This window comes from Plasmodium knowlesi (assembly GCF_000006355.2).
Source record: "Plasmodium knowlesi strain H genome assembly, chromosome: 5".
Taxonomy (NCBI): Eukaryota; Apicomplexa; class Aconoidasida; order Haemosporida; family Plasmodiidae; genus Plasmodium; species Plasmodium knowlesi.
Genome location: NC_011906.2, coordinates 396,834 through 408,691, shown reverse-complemented (window position 1 = coordinate 408,691; position 11,858 = coordinate 396,834). Strand labels below are relative to the sequence as shown.

The window sequence follows — 11,858 nt, the reverse complement described above, 5'->3', positions numbered from 1 at the left end:
CCTCTACATTCGCTGTGTTGTCGTTACACATGCCATCATGGATATACAGGATACAGAAAAGGTTAACACAGCCACCACGCAAAATAAAGATGTAAAAAATGCTACCCTTGATGATAAACAGAAACTTATACAGGAGGCCAAGGAAAAACTGGACGACTTAAAAATGAAGGAACAGGAAATTAAAAAAAATATTAACAAGGAGACTAGTGAAGAGGAAGGAAAGGTCGTAACCTCGCACAAGGATAGTAAAATGAAGATAGACTTCCTCAAGAAAAACAAATATCTGCAAAATGAGTTGAACCTTTTGAAGCAAATCTGCGACTTGCAACACACGTAAGGAGAGGGCTACCTTCGTTGTATTGCACAGGCCAGTTCGCCGCAGTCATTCCTCCACGTGCACCTACTCATGACATGTATATTTACTCACCCTTGCTTTTTTAGGGAACTGAAGATTGCCTTCACGTCGTTAACCGACCTCGCGGAGAAGAAGGAGACTTGTAAGAAGCATTTGCCCCCGGCATACGGAATTACACGGATGCCACTACATACATAATTGTTTACAAACGTGCACACATGCGCATCGGCTATAACCTTCTTACCCCTTTCACCAGGCGACATCAACGAAGTGATAAAGAAAATGTCGGAGAGACTCCTGGACATCGAGAAACACATCAGCGAATTGAATGCACACAAGCAGATCGAATTGGTGAGCAACCCACACATCTGTACCCTCTTTCGCGGAAGGCGAAAAAATAGTGTGGCTGTCTATCGATGCATATGCAATGGTGCGGCATTTTAGTCATTCCCACTTGGAAAAAGTGAAATTCGCCCATTTTGTATGCCCCTCCCCTCCATCAATCTCTTTTTATTTTTTTTTTTTTGGGCCCTCCTCCCTTTTGTAGGATGAATATTTCTACCCAGAAGAAGAAAAAACCGACGATGTCGTGAACATAAAGAACTGAACCCTGAAACGAAGACGATCATCCATCGTTCGCAACAGTATATATGAACACATCACTGTGATGTGTTTTTCCTATTTTGTTATTTTTTATTCCTTTTTTTTTTTTTTTTTTTTTTTTTAATTTTTTCGTTTGCACAAACGTTTGAAGGTTAAAATGGTGTGACGCCCACGGCGTCGTTGTTTCAAGAAGGTGCCTATTCATGTGTTTAACCTTTTCACGTTCCCTGTATGTACCACCTATGCAAGCGTACACATGCGCACACGCGGTAATCCCTGCATCCAGCAGCAGGGAATAAAAAAAAAGAAAAAAAAAAAAAAAAAAAAAAAAAAAAACTTATAATTCGAATTAACTCTCGTCATTTGTACTGAACATTTTGCAATTTTGCCTTTTTTTCCAAAGCAGGGACAATTGGGTTTGCCTCCTAAAGGGGAAATATTACTCCTTGTGCATATGTCCGTATGTTTCTATAACACGTTGGAAGAGCAGCCCATTTGGCAAGCTCCTTAGAAGAAGGAACAAAGAGGAGGAGGGAAAAAATAAAAGGGATGCCCCTTCCATCTGAGGTGTGGGGTGGTTGCCATTTCGGTTTTGGGGAATTGTCTTAAAGCTCCCACTTGTTGTGGCCAATGTTGTCCATGATTATATTCCTCCCCCTTGTGCGTTTCGTCTTGCACTAATTTGGCATCATGGTTTTATCCATGCGATGTACTTGCAAAAGTTGTCATTCCGTGGGGAGAGATGTAAAATAAGGGAAAAAAGAGCCAAATGAAAAAGTGTAAGAATAAGAACATCCGTGGATGCACATGCACAAGTGTGTGGTGAAGTTGCCCGAAAGGTACCACCTCCAAACCGCCTGAACAGGAAATAACATTTCGCTAGCTAGCTAGCTAACTAGTTTTTTTTTTTTTTTTTTTTTTTTTTTTTTTTTTTTTTTTTTTGTCCACGCTAGGCGGCCATCTCCATAGCGATTTTATCGTGATGCACATAGTTCTCTATTGTGAAATCTGAAATGGTAAAATCTTCAATGTTCTTCACTTCCGGGTTCAGCTTAAGCGTTGGGAAGGGGTAGGGAATCCTGTTTAGCTGCACTTTTAGGCTGTCTATGTGGTTGTTGTAGACGTGGGCATTTCCCAAAATGTGTATGAACTGTGCAGGCTGTAAATTGCACACCTGTGCAATCATGTGTGTGAATATGGAATAAGATGCTATGTTGAAGGGGACCCCAAGACCCAAGTCACAAGACCTTTGATACATAATGCATGACAGTTTCCCATCGAAAACGTAAAATTGACATAAGATATGACAAGGAGGTAAAGCCATTTGATCCAAATCTTTAACATTCCATGCACATAGGATAATTCTCCTACTCGTTGGTTCATTTTTTATTAAATGGATAACATTTTTTAATTGGTCTACACCTTTATCTTCGTAATTGTCATACATGTTTGTGTATTCAGCACCAAAGTGTCTCCACTGGAAACCATAAATAGGTCCCAGGTCATTCACTTCTCTGTGAAATAATTTCCTATTGTCAAGGAACTCCCTCGTTCCATTTGCCTCCCATATCCTCACGTTCTTCTTTAACAATGTGTTTCCGTTTGTTTCTCCCCGAATGAACCAGAGCAACTCTTCAATTATTCCCCTCAGAAATAATTTCTTTGTTGTTAATAGGGGGAAATATTCATTTAAATTAAATTTCATCATATACCCAAATTTACTCATCACTCCCACACCTGTTCTATCTCCTTGTTTGTTTCCATTCATGATGATGTCATATATGATGCTTAGGTATTGGTACTCTGGGTGCTGCTTAATCTTGACGCTATTATATATTTTAAAATCCTGCAGATGCTCTGGGTTTTTCTCTCCTACTTTATTGTTAAAGCTAAAGTATACGAGGTCATCTTCCTCTACATCGGCGTTGCTCTTCTTCCACTGACACGCGGGGGAGCACTTCCTCCATTTCTCTTCACGCGTGCTCGTGCAATTGGGGGAGATACAACCGGAGGTGTTGCAGTTTGGTGCGCCACATTTTACATTCTCGCAGTTTTCCGAACCACTATCCATATCCATCGTGCTTCCATTGGAAGCGCCCCCATCTACTTCCCCCCCTACCTTGCTGTAAATCACAAAGTCCAGAGTGGTGCCCTTGTTGTTGTACACCTCGCTGACCGATGTCATTCTAAACTGACCTTCATCAAACTGTGGGAACAGAACATCACACTGATAAGCGTTGTTAATCCTTGTGAAGTATATCTGCTTAATTAAGTTCCTATTTAGACATTCCTTATAAACTTGTGCTCCTCCAATAATGAAGCATTTGTAGTACTTCAGCTTTTTTAAAAGAAGTAGTAGGTCATCTATACTCTGAATTATAAAAACTTTTTCCTTCACCTGTTCATGTGTTAGAGTCTTGGAAAGAACGACATTGATTCTGTTTGGGAGTGGTTTGTACTGTTTGGGAATGCTCTCCCAACTGCTTCTTCCCATTACCACAACGTTTTGCAGCTTGGTGGTGTTATCCTCCGTCTCTACAGTGTCACCACCACAGTGGGTTTCAACATTCCCCACTGAGGCCTCTCTTTGCAGGTACCTCTCCCTCTTCCACTTTAACTTCTCGTACTTGGACTCATCTACGTAGGTCGTCACCGAGCTGAAATACTTCATGTCAACGGAGTTGCATTTCCATGGAAGAGCCCCATTATTTCCAAGACCCCTAAAGGTTCGCGGGCCAAACGGCTCATTCTTTATCCCATCATTAGGAGGGGTGACCTTGCAGCAGGCGCAGATAGCGTAAATATCGAATACCTCTGAAAGGTCTTCCATCGGTCTCAGGGCTTAAAAGGTTATTCTTATACTTTGTTATGTGACGATGTATGTGCAGGTGTCGAATTAAGAATGAAAGTATTCCACTGTCGTAGTGAAAGAATACATAGAACACGACGCTATACACCGTTATATTGTCACACTGTGTGTGATGGTGAACTTTTTCTGCGAGAGACTTACGGTGTGCCCACTCCAAAGGTGGACTTCCTATGGTAGGCTAAAAAAAATTTCACCTTAACAAAAAGGTTCCTGTTTCATTAGGTATTGGAACATGAACCTATTTTACACCACATAATATGATAAAAATGCAAAATGGATCGTGAATGATTTTTTTTTTTTTTTTTTTTTTTTTTTTTTCATACCACTTGGGGAGAAATCGCAGTTCGTTCAGCCGTTATTACTTACCTTTGTTGTTCCCCTAAGTAAGTTCCATTTGGGGGGGGGAAAAAATTACACTTCGCGAGCGTAGTGCTTTACGCTCTGTGCCGCGTGCTACTGCCGAAACTACGGGGAGAAAAAATGAGGCGGCACACAGTGTAAAGCACTACGCTCGTTTTCACATTCGCAAAGTTTAACTTTTGCAAAGGTTGCCAGTTTTCTGTGGCCCCTTCTCTGCGTGTTCAAAGGGGGAAGTGTAATGAAGTCCAAAATCCCATATGGTCAAGTGGGAGAGAAAAGGCCTGTATTAAGCGAATCGCAAATTCGTTTCTGAGATAATTTTCCCCAGTGGATCGTTTTTCTCCTGTGTGTGCTTATCCCCGCTTGTTCGATAGCGAAGATGTGTGCATATAACAGTTATCATTTTTTTTTTTTTTTTTATTGATCCGCTTAGCTGTTCACAAAGATGGTACAATGTAAGTGGATCTCTAACCAGCCCCTGCACCGTGACTCTTTAGACAATTGCCATGCGGAGGGGTGTATGTGTGGGAGAAACAGAGGGTTTATAAAAATGGGCACGCTACATAACCCTTTTTTTTCTTTTTTCTTTTTTTTTGCGTGCTTAATGATTTCTATTTTTATGCCAATTCTTAATGAAGCCGTTTTGTTTCTCACCTTTAGTGAGGCAGTTATTTTATTTTTTATTATTTTATTTTTTATTGTTTTATTTTATTTTATTTTTTTGTCCCATGTGGGCAGCTTCTTCACTCGGCTTCGGGACATGTGAGAACAACAACGACATGTAGGAAAAACATTCGCAGCCATTTTGGTGAACAATCCCCAACCTATTTCATTACCCAAATTTAAAAGGAAAAAAAAAAAAAAAGTGTTTGATGGGAATACAATTTAATTCGCCAAATGGCAAACGTGACTGTTGCCCTTGCATAGGTAATGAGTTGAATGGATTTTCTCGCAAAGGGAAAAAAAAAAAAAAAAAAAAAAAAAAAAAAAGGAAAAATTTAAGCAAAGAGGGAATTCCCCACTATGGGTGTCATCCTTCAAAAAAAAAAAAAAAGGAGTTGTCCCCATTTCTCTTTTATTCCATTCTGCGATGAATTCCCTTCCCATTGTCGTTGTTGTTGCCACATGAGGGGAAATGTCCAAAAGTAGACAACTGGCATGTAAACATGCACATCTTTGCAAACTTAACAATTTGTGCGCATGCGTGTTAAGGGAAAAGTTTAAATGGGGGTACACCCAATCAGTGAAAAGTTATTTATTTATTTTTTTTTTTCATTCTTTCCTTCGCCCTTTTTTTTTTTTCACTCTCCCCTGAGTAAGGCGCAACTTTACAAATGGCAAGTTCCCCTCAGGTGATCTCCTCCCGTTCACGCGAATGCAAATTTTTTTCTCTTCTCCATTTTACATTTTGGAAATAAAAGTGCATGCTGAATTGGACAGTATATAGAGGAAAAAAAAAAAAAAAAAAAAAAAAAAAAAAAAATTATTTCACTGCGCTCTCCCCAATGACTAAATATAAAACACATCACACATGCACGTGTTGTTCTTCCAAGACATGTTCGTTCGGAAAACTCTGACTGACCCCATCTCCGTTCAAAAATTCCAGCCTATAACTGGACATCTTCGCATAGATGGGGGAGCCTTCTCAAGCGATGTGTGCATGCAACTTATGTAGGTGGTAAAAATTGATGCGGTCAGGGACCGGTTCTCGTCATTTTCTCTGCTTGTTAAGCTGCGGTCAAAAAGTGGTGAAAAAGCAGTGGCTACATACTGGAAAAAGAAAACCACATTGATGGGATGGTGATATTACATTGATGGGATGGTGATATTACATTGATGGGATGGTGATATTACATTGATGTCGCAGTGATATCGCAGTGATGCCAAGCAGACACGACTGCGATAACCCCACGTTTTGCGTGCCCCTTTTGAAAAATGGAGAAAGTCGGGTGAACCTGAAACGAAGTCCTTGACAGAGTCTTTGACTCGAGTTTTTGCGCCCATTTTTATGCTCATTTTTACGCCAATTTTTACGCCAATTTTTACGCCAATTTTATGCCAATTTTCACGACATGCGCATGGACAAGTGTTCGACCCCCCGCATAATAAACTCTGTGCGTCTGCGCATCCGAACACACAACCCACCTACGCTCTGGTGTGAACCATTTTTCCGCTTGCACATTATTTACCAATCACCTTTTACATGATAAGTTTTGAAATAAAATTGAGGCATGTTTGTAACCTCATTACGTAAAAGAGAATTTCCGTAAAAATTTTTTTTTTTTTTTTTTTTTTTTTTTTTTCAATCTTCAATAGTTTACATTTATCTCCTGTCTTAGTTTTACATGTGTTCCTTTCTGGGGATCCACCAACGAATACAGTTTTTGTCCTCATATAGCCACTGTGTCCAACAGACAAGCTCTCCCTTGGACATCTCCTTTCGTTTGTATTTAGCTACGTGTGTGTAAGAGAGCTTGTTTCTCATCGGAGATATTTCCCTCTTGGGATGACTCTCCCGTCTGTGGGAATGTGTACACATACAACCATGTGTATTTGTATCGATGCATCTCCTCCGTGGTAGCAGATCTGCCTTTTTCTCCTTTTTTCCCATTGGAAGCTCAATGATCAGACCAATGATCAGCCCAATGATCAGCCCAATGATCAAACCAATGATCAGCCCAATGATCAGCTCAATGATCAAACCAATGATCAGAGCAACGATCGGCTAAACATTTCCCTCGAAAGGAATCCCCCCCCCTCCCTTTTGCCACCTTTCCATTACGCATCTATTTTTGAAGCGTCATTTCTCCAACTCCGTGCGATGTCCTCCTTTTTTCGTCTCCTTCGTATTCAAATATAGCCAGGCGTGGATACAAGGACACGCATTGGATCCATCCCCCCGCTAACTTCTTCGAAAAGATGGAGTCTGTCTTCCTTGATAATTCTTGCTTGAGCGACGACGTGAACCACATAATGATTGACTTCCCCTTAAAGGATCAGTTTTATTATCTGAAGAAGTTGCATTCCTGCTCGATGATATATAGGGGCATTCCCACTACTAGAGCGCAGATGATGTGTTTGCCGACTCCCCTCACGGGGGACCACTGTTCCTTCCTCCTCGGTAGGAAGACAGGTGGTTCGGACTCTATTGGAGAGAACCCATCAAACGTAGGCGCAGTTGAGTGCTCATCCAATACGGTAGACCCCCACACCGATAACATCAACAGTGAGGGCGTACCCACCGATAACATCAACAGTGCGAACGTACCCACCACTAACATCAACAGTGCGAACGTACCCACCACTAACATCAACAGTGTGGATGTAGCCACGACTACCTCCCCAGCAAACGAAGCCAAGACCGACCGAGAAAAACTAATGAGCGATATCCTCTTCCTGTGCTTTTACAAAAATGGATGCAAATATGTAATAAATAAAATGAAGGAAAATGAGGAGACAGAGGAAAAGAAGATAATTCAGAAATCACTTCTACTAGATGCAGTATCGCTATGTCCAGATGTGTATGGAAGTTACGTTGCGCAGAGTGTATTCGACTTAAGTGACGAGACCTACAAGGAACGCTTCGCAGACCAATTTCTTGAACAGACAAGATACCTCTCTCTACACACATATGGGTGTCGTCTCATCCAAAAATCACTAGAATCTCTGTGCAATGAATACAGAAGTAAAATATTTAAACAACTACAAAACGATTTAATTACGTACATCTGCCATCAAAATGGGAACCACGTAATACAAAAGTGCATTGAGGTGTTGCCCTCTGGACACATTGACACCATCATAAGTAACATTGAAGAATATTTGCCTTTCTTAAGTTCACATGCTTATGGATGCAGGATCGTCCAACGCATCTACGAAGTTGGTAATACCAACCAGATCAACAGATTGAATGATAAAATTGTAAAAAAAATATACTTGATTAAAAACAGGTATGGTAATTACGTTATTCAGAAATGTTTTGAACATTCCGACGACACCGTCAGGTTTATCATCACGGATGAGATTGTTAGCGATATATACAAACTGTCTTCTCACAAGTATGCCTGGTAAGGATAGCTTATCGAATGGGTACACTTATCTGAACGGATTGTTCCAAGGGGGGAGGCAAAATGGACTCCTTTATTTATTTTTTTATTTATTTTTTTTTTTATTTTATTTATTATTTTATTTTATTTTTTCCCCATCTCTCCCACACACTGACACACATGCACGTAAACACCAACATACCCCCCCACGTAGCAACATAATCGAGAAAATCCTGCTTAAGAAGGAATACAAATATAAGAAAAAAATCATCAAGAAAATTGTGGATGATATTTTGGAAGGGTAAGTGTGGCAACCTTTTTCAGTAAACCGGGTACCTCCTGCGGGAGAAACACTTTGGACTTGCCTTTGGGGTATTCCATAAGAAAAGTGGAAAGAACGTTTGCCTATTGCGTTTTTTCCACCATGTTAGTGTGGCCACTTCATAATCTCACCGCATGCTTACGTTATCCACCCCCCGCCCCTTTCCCCCAGGAACGATAACATCATCACCATTTGTAAAGATTGCTACGGAAACTTCATGATGCAGAAACTTCTGACCACGTGCAGGCGGAAGGAGAGATCCCTAATTATCAAAACGATCATAGAGAACATCGACAAGCTCAAGGATGAGACATACGGTAAGGCCTTCTGCAGATTCTCCCAAATGGATGGAAAACTTTCTTAAGTGGAGGAAGCACTACTGATCTAATTGATACTTAGAGATACATTTTCCTTCACTTTCACACCACCACACCATACCTTCCAATTTTTAGGAAAATACATCTTGAGAGCTATAAGTAATCTAGAAACGTAGAACCTAATTCGCTTCTCTCTACTGTCTTCACAGAACCCTTCCCTCATGCCCCGAAAAGGTAAGGGAGGAATTTTTTTTTTTTTTTTTTTTTTTTTTTTTTTTTTTTTTTTTCCTACATATAATGAACATACATGCAGAGTTGTACGTATTTTCCCTGAAGCATGGGTATAGCCGTCGTTTGTTCGTTCCCCCTTGGTTACCGCGCCTTTACAGCTTATTACAGGCCCACTCAGGTAGGAACGTCTATTATCACGTTTTTTTAGAGTTTCTTCCTCCACTTTTCATTTCAGCCGCGTTGATCTTTCATTCCGACTTTCTTCCATTTTTGTGCCACTTTTTTTCAAATGAACGGAGCCTACCTTAATTATTTCTCCACTACAACTAGCAAAAGAGCTCTCTCCACTTTTGCCTTGGCATTTGCGTTTTTAGCATCTATTCGTTGGGGGGTTCTTGCCCTCCTGGCCCACTCCAAACCGAAGTGATAATGTTATTAGACACGCCACCGTTCTAGCGGTATATAAAAACAACTTTTCCTTCTTCATTTCGAACTGTTCACTTAGGTACACCACGGGGGAGAGGGAAAAATAAATAAATAAATGTAGGTGGACATGTATGCATGTACTCACACATGCGAATATAGGCATGTCGAGTGGCGATTATCAGAGAGGGGGAATCCCCAAACAGTTATCCCTCGTGTGGTATTCAAACGAATGATAGGAATGGGTGAGATCTCCTTCCATGTGTCACCTCAGCGCAAATTAATTTTTTCTTTTTTCAAAGCTTAATGTTCGAAATGACTAGACATGTTAGAACCACTTTAGTGGGTCAGATGACCACACAAACTTACTCCACGGACTCATCACAGGAGCCATTCGAAGTGTACTTTTTGCAAACGCAGGAATAAATGAGGATGTATTTTCTCTTATCTTCAATAATATTTTCGTTATCGAATTTTAACCCGTTCATTTTTAAAGTGCTAGTAGAAGTAATAAATTCTATGAGCCTTTTTCCTTCAAAGTTTGCACTATCATAAAAGAAAGGTACGCACATCTGATACGTTTTTGGACATCCCATTTCCCTGCAGGAAATGCCTATGTTAGGCATCTGAGCCCAGTTGGAATCATTCTGTAGTAGCTTCTGTTGGTCTGCGTGGAGGAGGTATACACGTGTGTAAGGACGGAGGGTGAGACAACGCATTCTGTAAACGCATACTGTAAACATATACTGTAAACGCATACTGTGAACACATACAATGTTGCGCACGAGTTCCTGCTTACCTGGCTGGGACAAGGAGTCCACCTTCTTTATCGCTCTATCATTCGTCGTTTCGAAGAAGATATAATTATTTGAGGGGGGTTCATCTGGGTTGTTCTCTTCGCCCATGTAATCCTCAAATGGTTTGCCCGCGTTGTGTGGTGAAACATCACTGAGGAGTCCTACCCCTCGGGAGCTGCTTCTTGACACTTCTCCTTCTTGTCGTCTCTTCAGCTTGTCTTCCAGTTCGTTCTCCACGTTGCTCCCGCTCTGCGCGTCCCCCTTCTCAACTGCGCTGAATTTTCCAATCTCCGTCGGGTTGCTCACCCCTAGGTGGGGTTGTATGGGCTGACCACTCGTCTTCCCCCCTTTTCCATGGTTCAGCACATGGGTGTTGCAATTCACAACTGGGAAGAACATTTCGTGATCATGTCTAACTAAAGATGTAAGCGCCCCCAAAAGGGAAAGAAGAAAACCACACGAATAGCGCACCATTGTTTGTATGAAAGTATGAGGTGTCGTTCGAAAGGGCCTATATCCCTGTGTTCTCTTTTCTTCCTTCTTGGTATGGAATACCTATTGGATCTGATCGCCTAGATGTGTACGATTCTGTGCTGGTAATAATTTCACCCCTCTATAGGAAAAGTGGCAAAAAGGTATGCGCGCGAGGCGGGTAAAAAAAAAAAAAGGTTAAACGTGAGAAAAAGGCGATATCTACATACGGGTAGCGCACATACATGTAGAAGTGCTCCATATAGCACAACCTTCTTTCATTCATCCATATTTGCGCATTTTCCAAAAAGTAGGAGGAGAAATATGGTGTCTGCCAAGGGACCCATTCTGTGTGCACCTCAAACGTGATCAATTTTTTTTTTTTTTTTAATTTCATTGTATTGCAAATTTTATTCTGAACAGGTCAGGCAAAAAAAAAAAAAAAAAAAAAAAAAAAAAAAACTCCATACAGCTAGCCAACATCGCAACTATGGGACCTGTAGGATGTGTGCTTGATCTTTATGGGTATCTTTTTTTGATCAGTTTTTTTTCCAGCTATGAATATGTTTACTTAAAAAAGGGTACACCGTAACTTACCCCTTTTGGCAGTTCCCAAAATGGAAATTAAGGGGAATACCTTCTTTTTATTCTTTCCCCACGGTGAAAGTGAAAGTCGTTCTCGGGGGGAAGTACGACCTGCACACCAAGTGTACACATGTGTGCAGCCACAGGAGTATGTGAACACATGCGTAAATGGCCATGTAGGTATATAGCCATGTAGGTATATAGCCATGTAGGTATATAGCCATGTGCATATTTGTATGTTCGTGCTTGTGCCCCCTAATAGCACAACAGATGTTTTGTTACCTCAGTAAAGATTTGTAAAAATGAACGAATCGAATAAACCGACGGGGAGGGACAAAACAGTCGTCCTCTTAACTTTACCTTGGAGGTTATTTTTCACAGGGGGGGGGGATCAAAAAAGACCAGGTTAACAATAGGAAAAAAAAGAAAAAAAGAAAAATTACGCTCAGTGGTACATGCCACAATCTGAAATGAATCGT

At 40.8% G+C, this 11,858-nt stretch overlaps 4 protein-coding genes across 4 annotated transcripts in view; 2 read left to right on the top strand and 2 right to left on the bottom strand.

Annotated features, from left to right (window-relative positions):
* PKNH_0509700 (LETM1-like protein, putative) overlaps positions 1-962 on the top strand; it is a gene marked incomplete at both ends in the record, with an annotated part of 2,518 nt that extends 1,556 nt beyond the window's left edge. Inside the window, 4 exons of the mRNA XM_002258193.1 lie at positions 1-333; positions 442-497; positions 612-706; positions 903-962. The exon at positions 1-333 is cut by the window's left edge and continues 1,556 nt beyond it. Of these exons, the coding sequence (XP_002258229.1) occupies positions 1-333; positions 442-497; positions 612-706; positions 903-962 (544 nt within the window). The remainder of the gene's footprint in view (positions 334-441; positions 498-611; positions 707-902) is intronic.
* A 945-nt stretch (positions 963-1,907) lies between these two features.
* PKNH_0509600 (bifunctional dihydrofolate reductase-thymidylate synthase) lies at positions 1,908-3,788 on the bottom strand (the record flags this gene model as incomplete). The annotated part of the gene is made up of 1 exon (XM_002258192.1): positions 1,908-3,788. The coding sequence occupies one exon, from the start codon at positions 3,786-3,788 to the stop codon at positions 1,908-1,910; it is 1,881 nt and encodes a 626-aa protein (XP_002258228.1).
* Positions 3,789-7,106: 3,318 nt separating this feature from the next.
* Positions 7,107-9,048, top strand: PKNH_0509500 (mRNA-binding protein PUF2, putative; the record flags this gene model as incomplete). The annotated part of the gene is made up of 4 exons (XM_002258191.1): positions 7,107-8,254; positions 8,448-8,534; positions 8,727-8,872; positions 9,008-9,048. The coding sequence occupies 4 exons, from the start codon at positions 7,107-7,109 to the stop codon at positions 9,046-9,048; spliced, it is 1,422 nt and encodes a 473-aa protein (XP_002258227.1).
* An 843-nt stretch (positions 9,049-9,891) lies between these two features.
* PKNH_0509400 (conserved Plasmodium protein, unknown function) lies at positions 9,892-10,797 on the bottom strand (the record flags this gene model as incomplete). Its single annotated transcript, XM_039113907.1, has 2 exons — positions 9,892-10,193; positions 10,326-10,797. 2 exons carry the CDS (start codon positions 10,795-10,797, stop codon positions 9,892-9,894), a joined length of 774 nt encoding a protein of 257 aa, XP_038969518.1.
* Between the last annotated feature and the right edge of the window lie 1,061 nt (positions 10,798-11,858).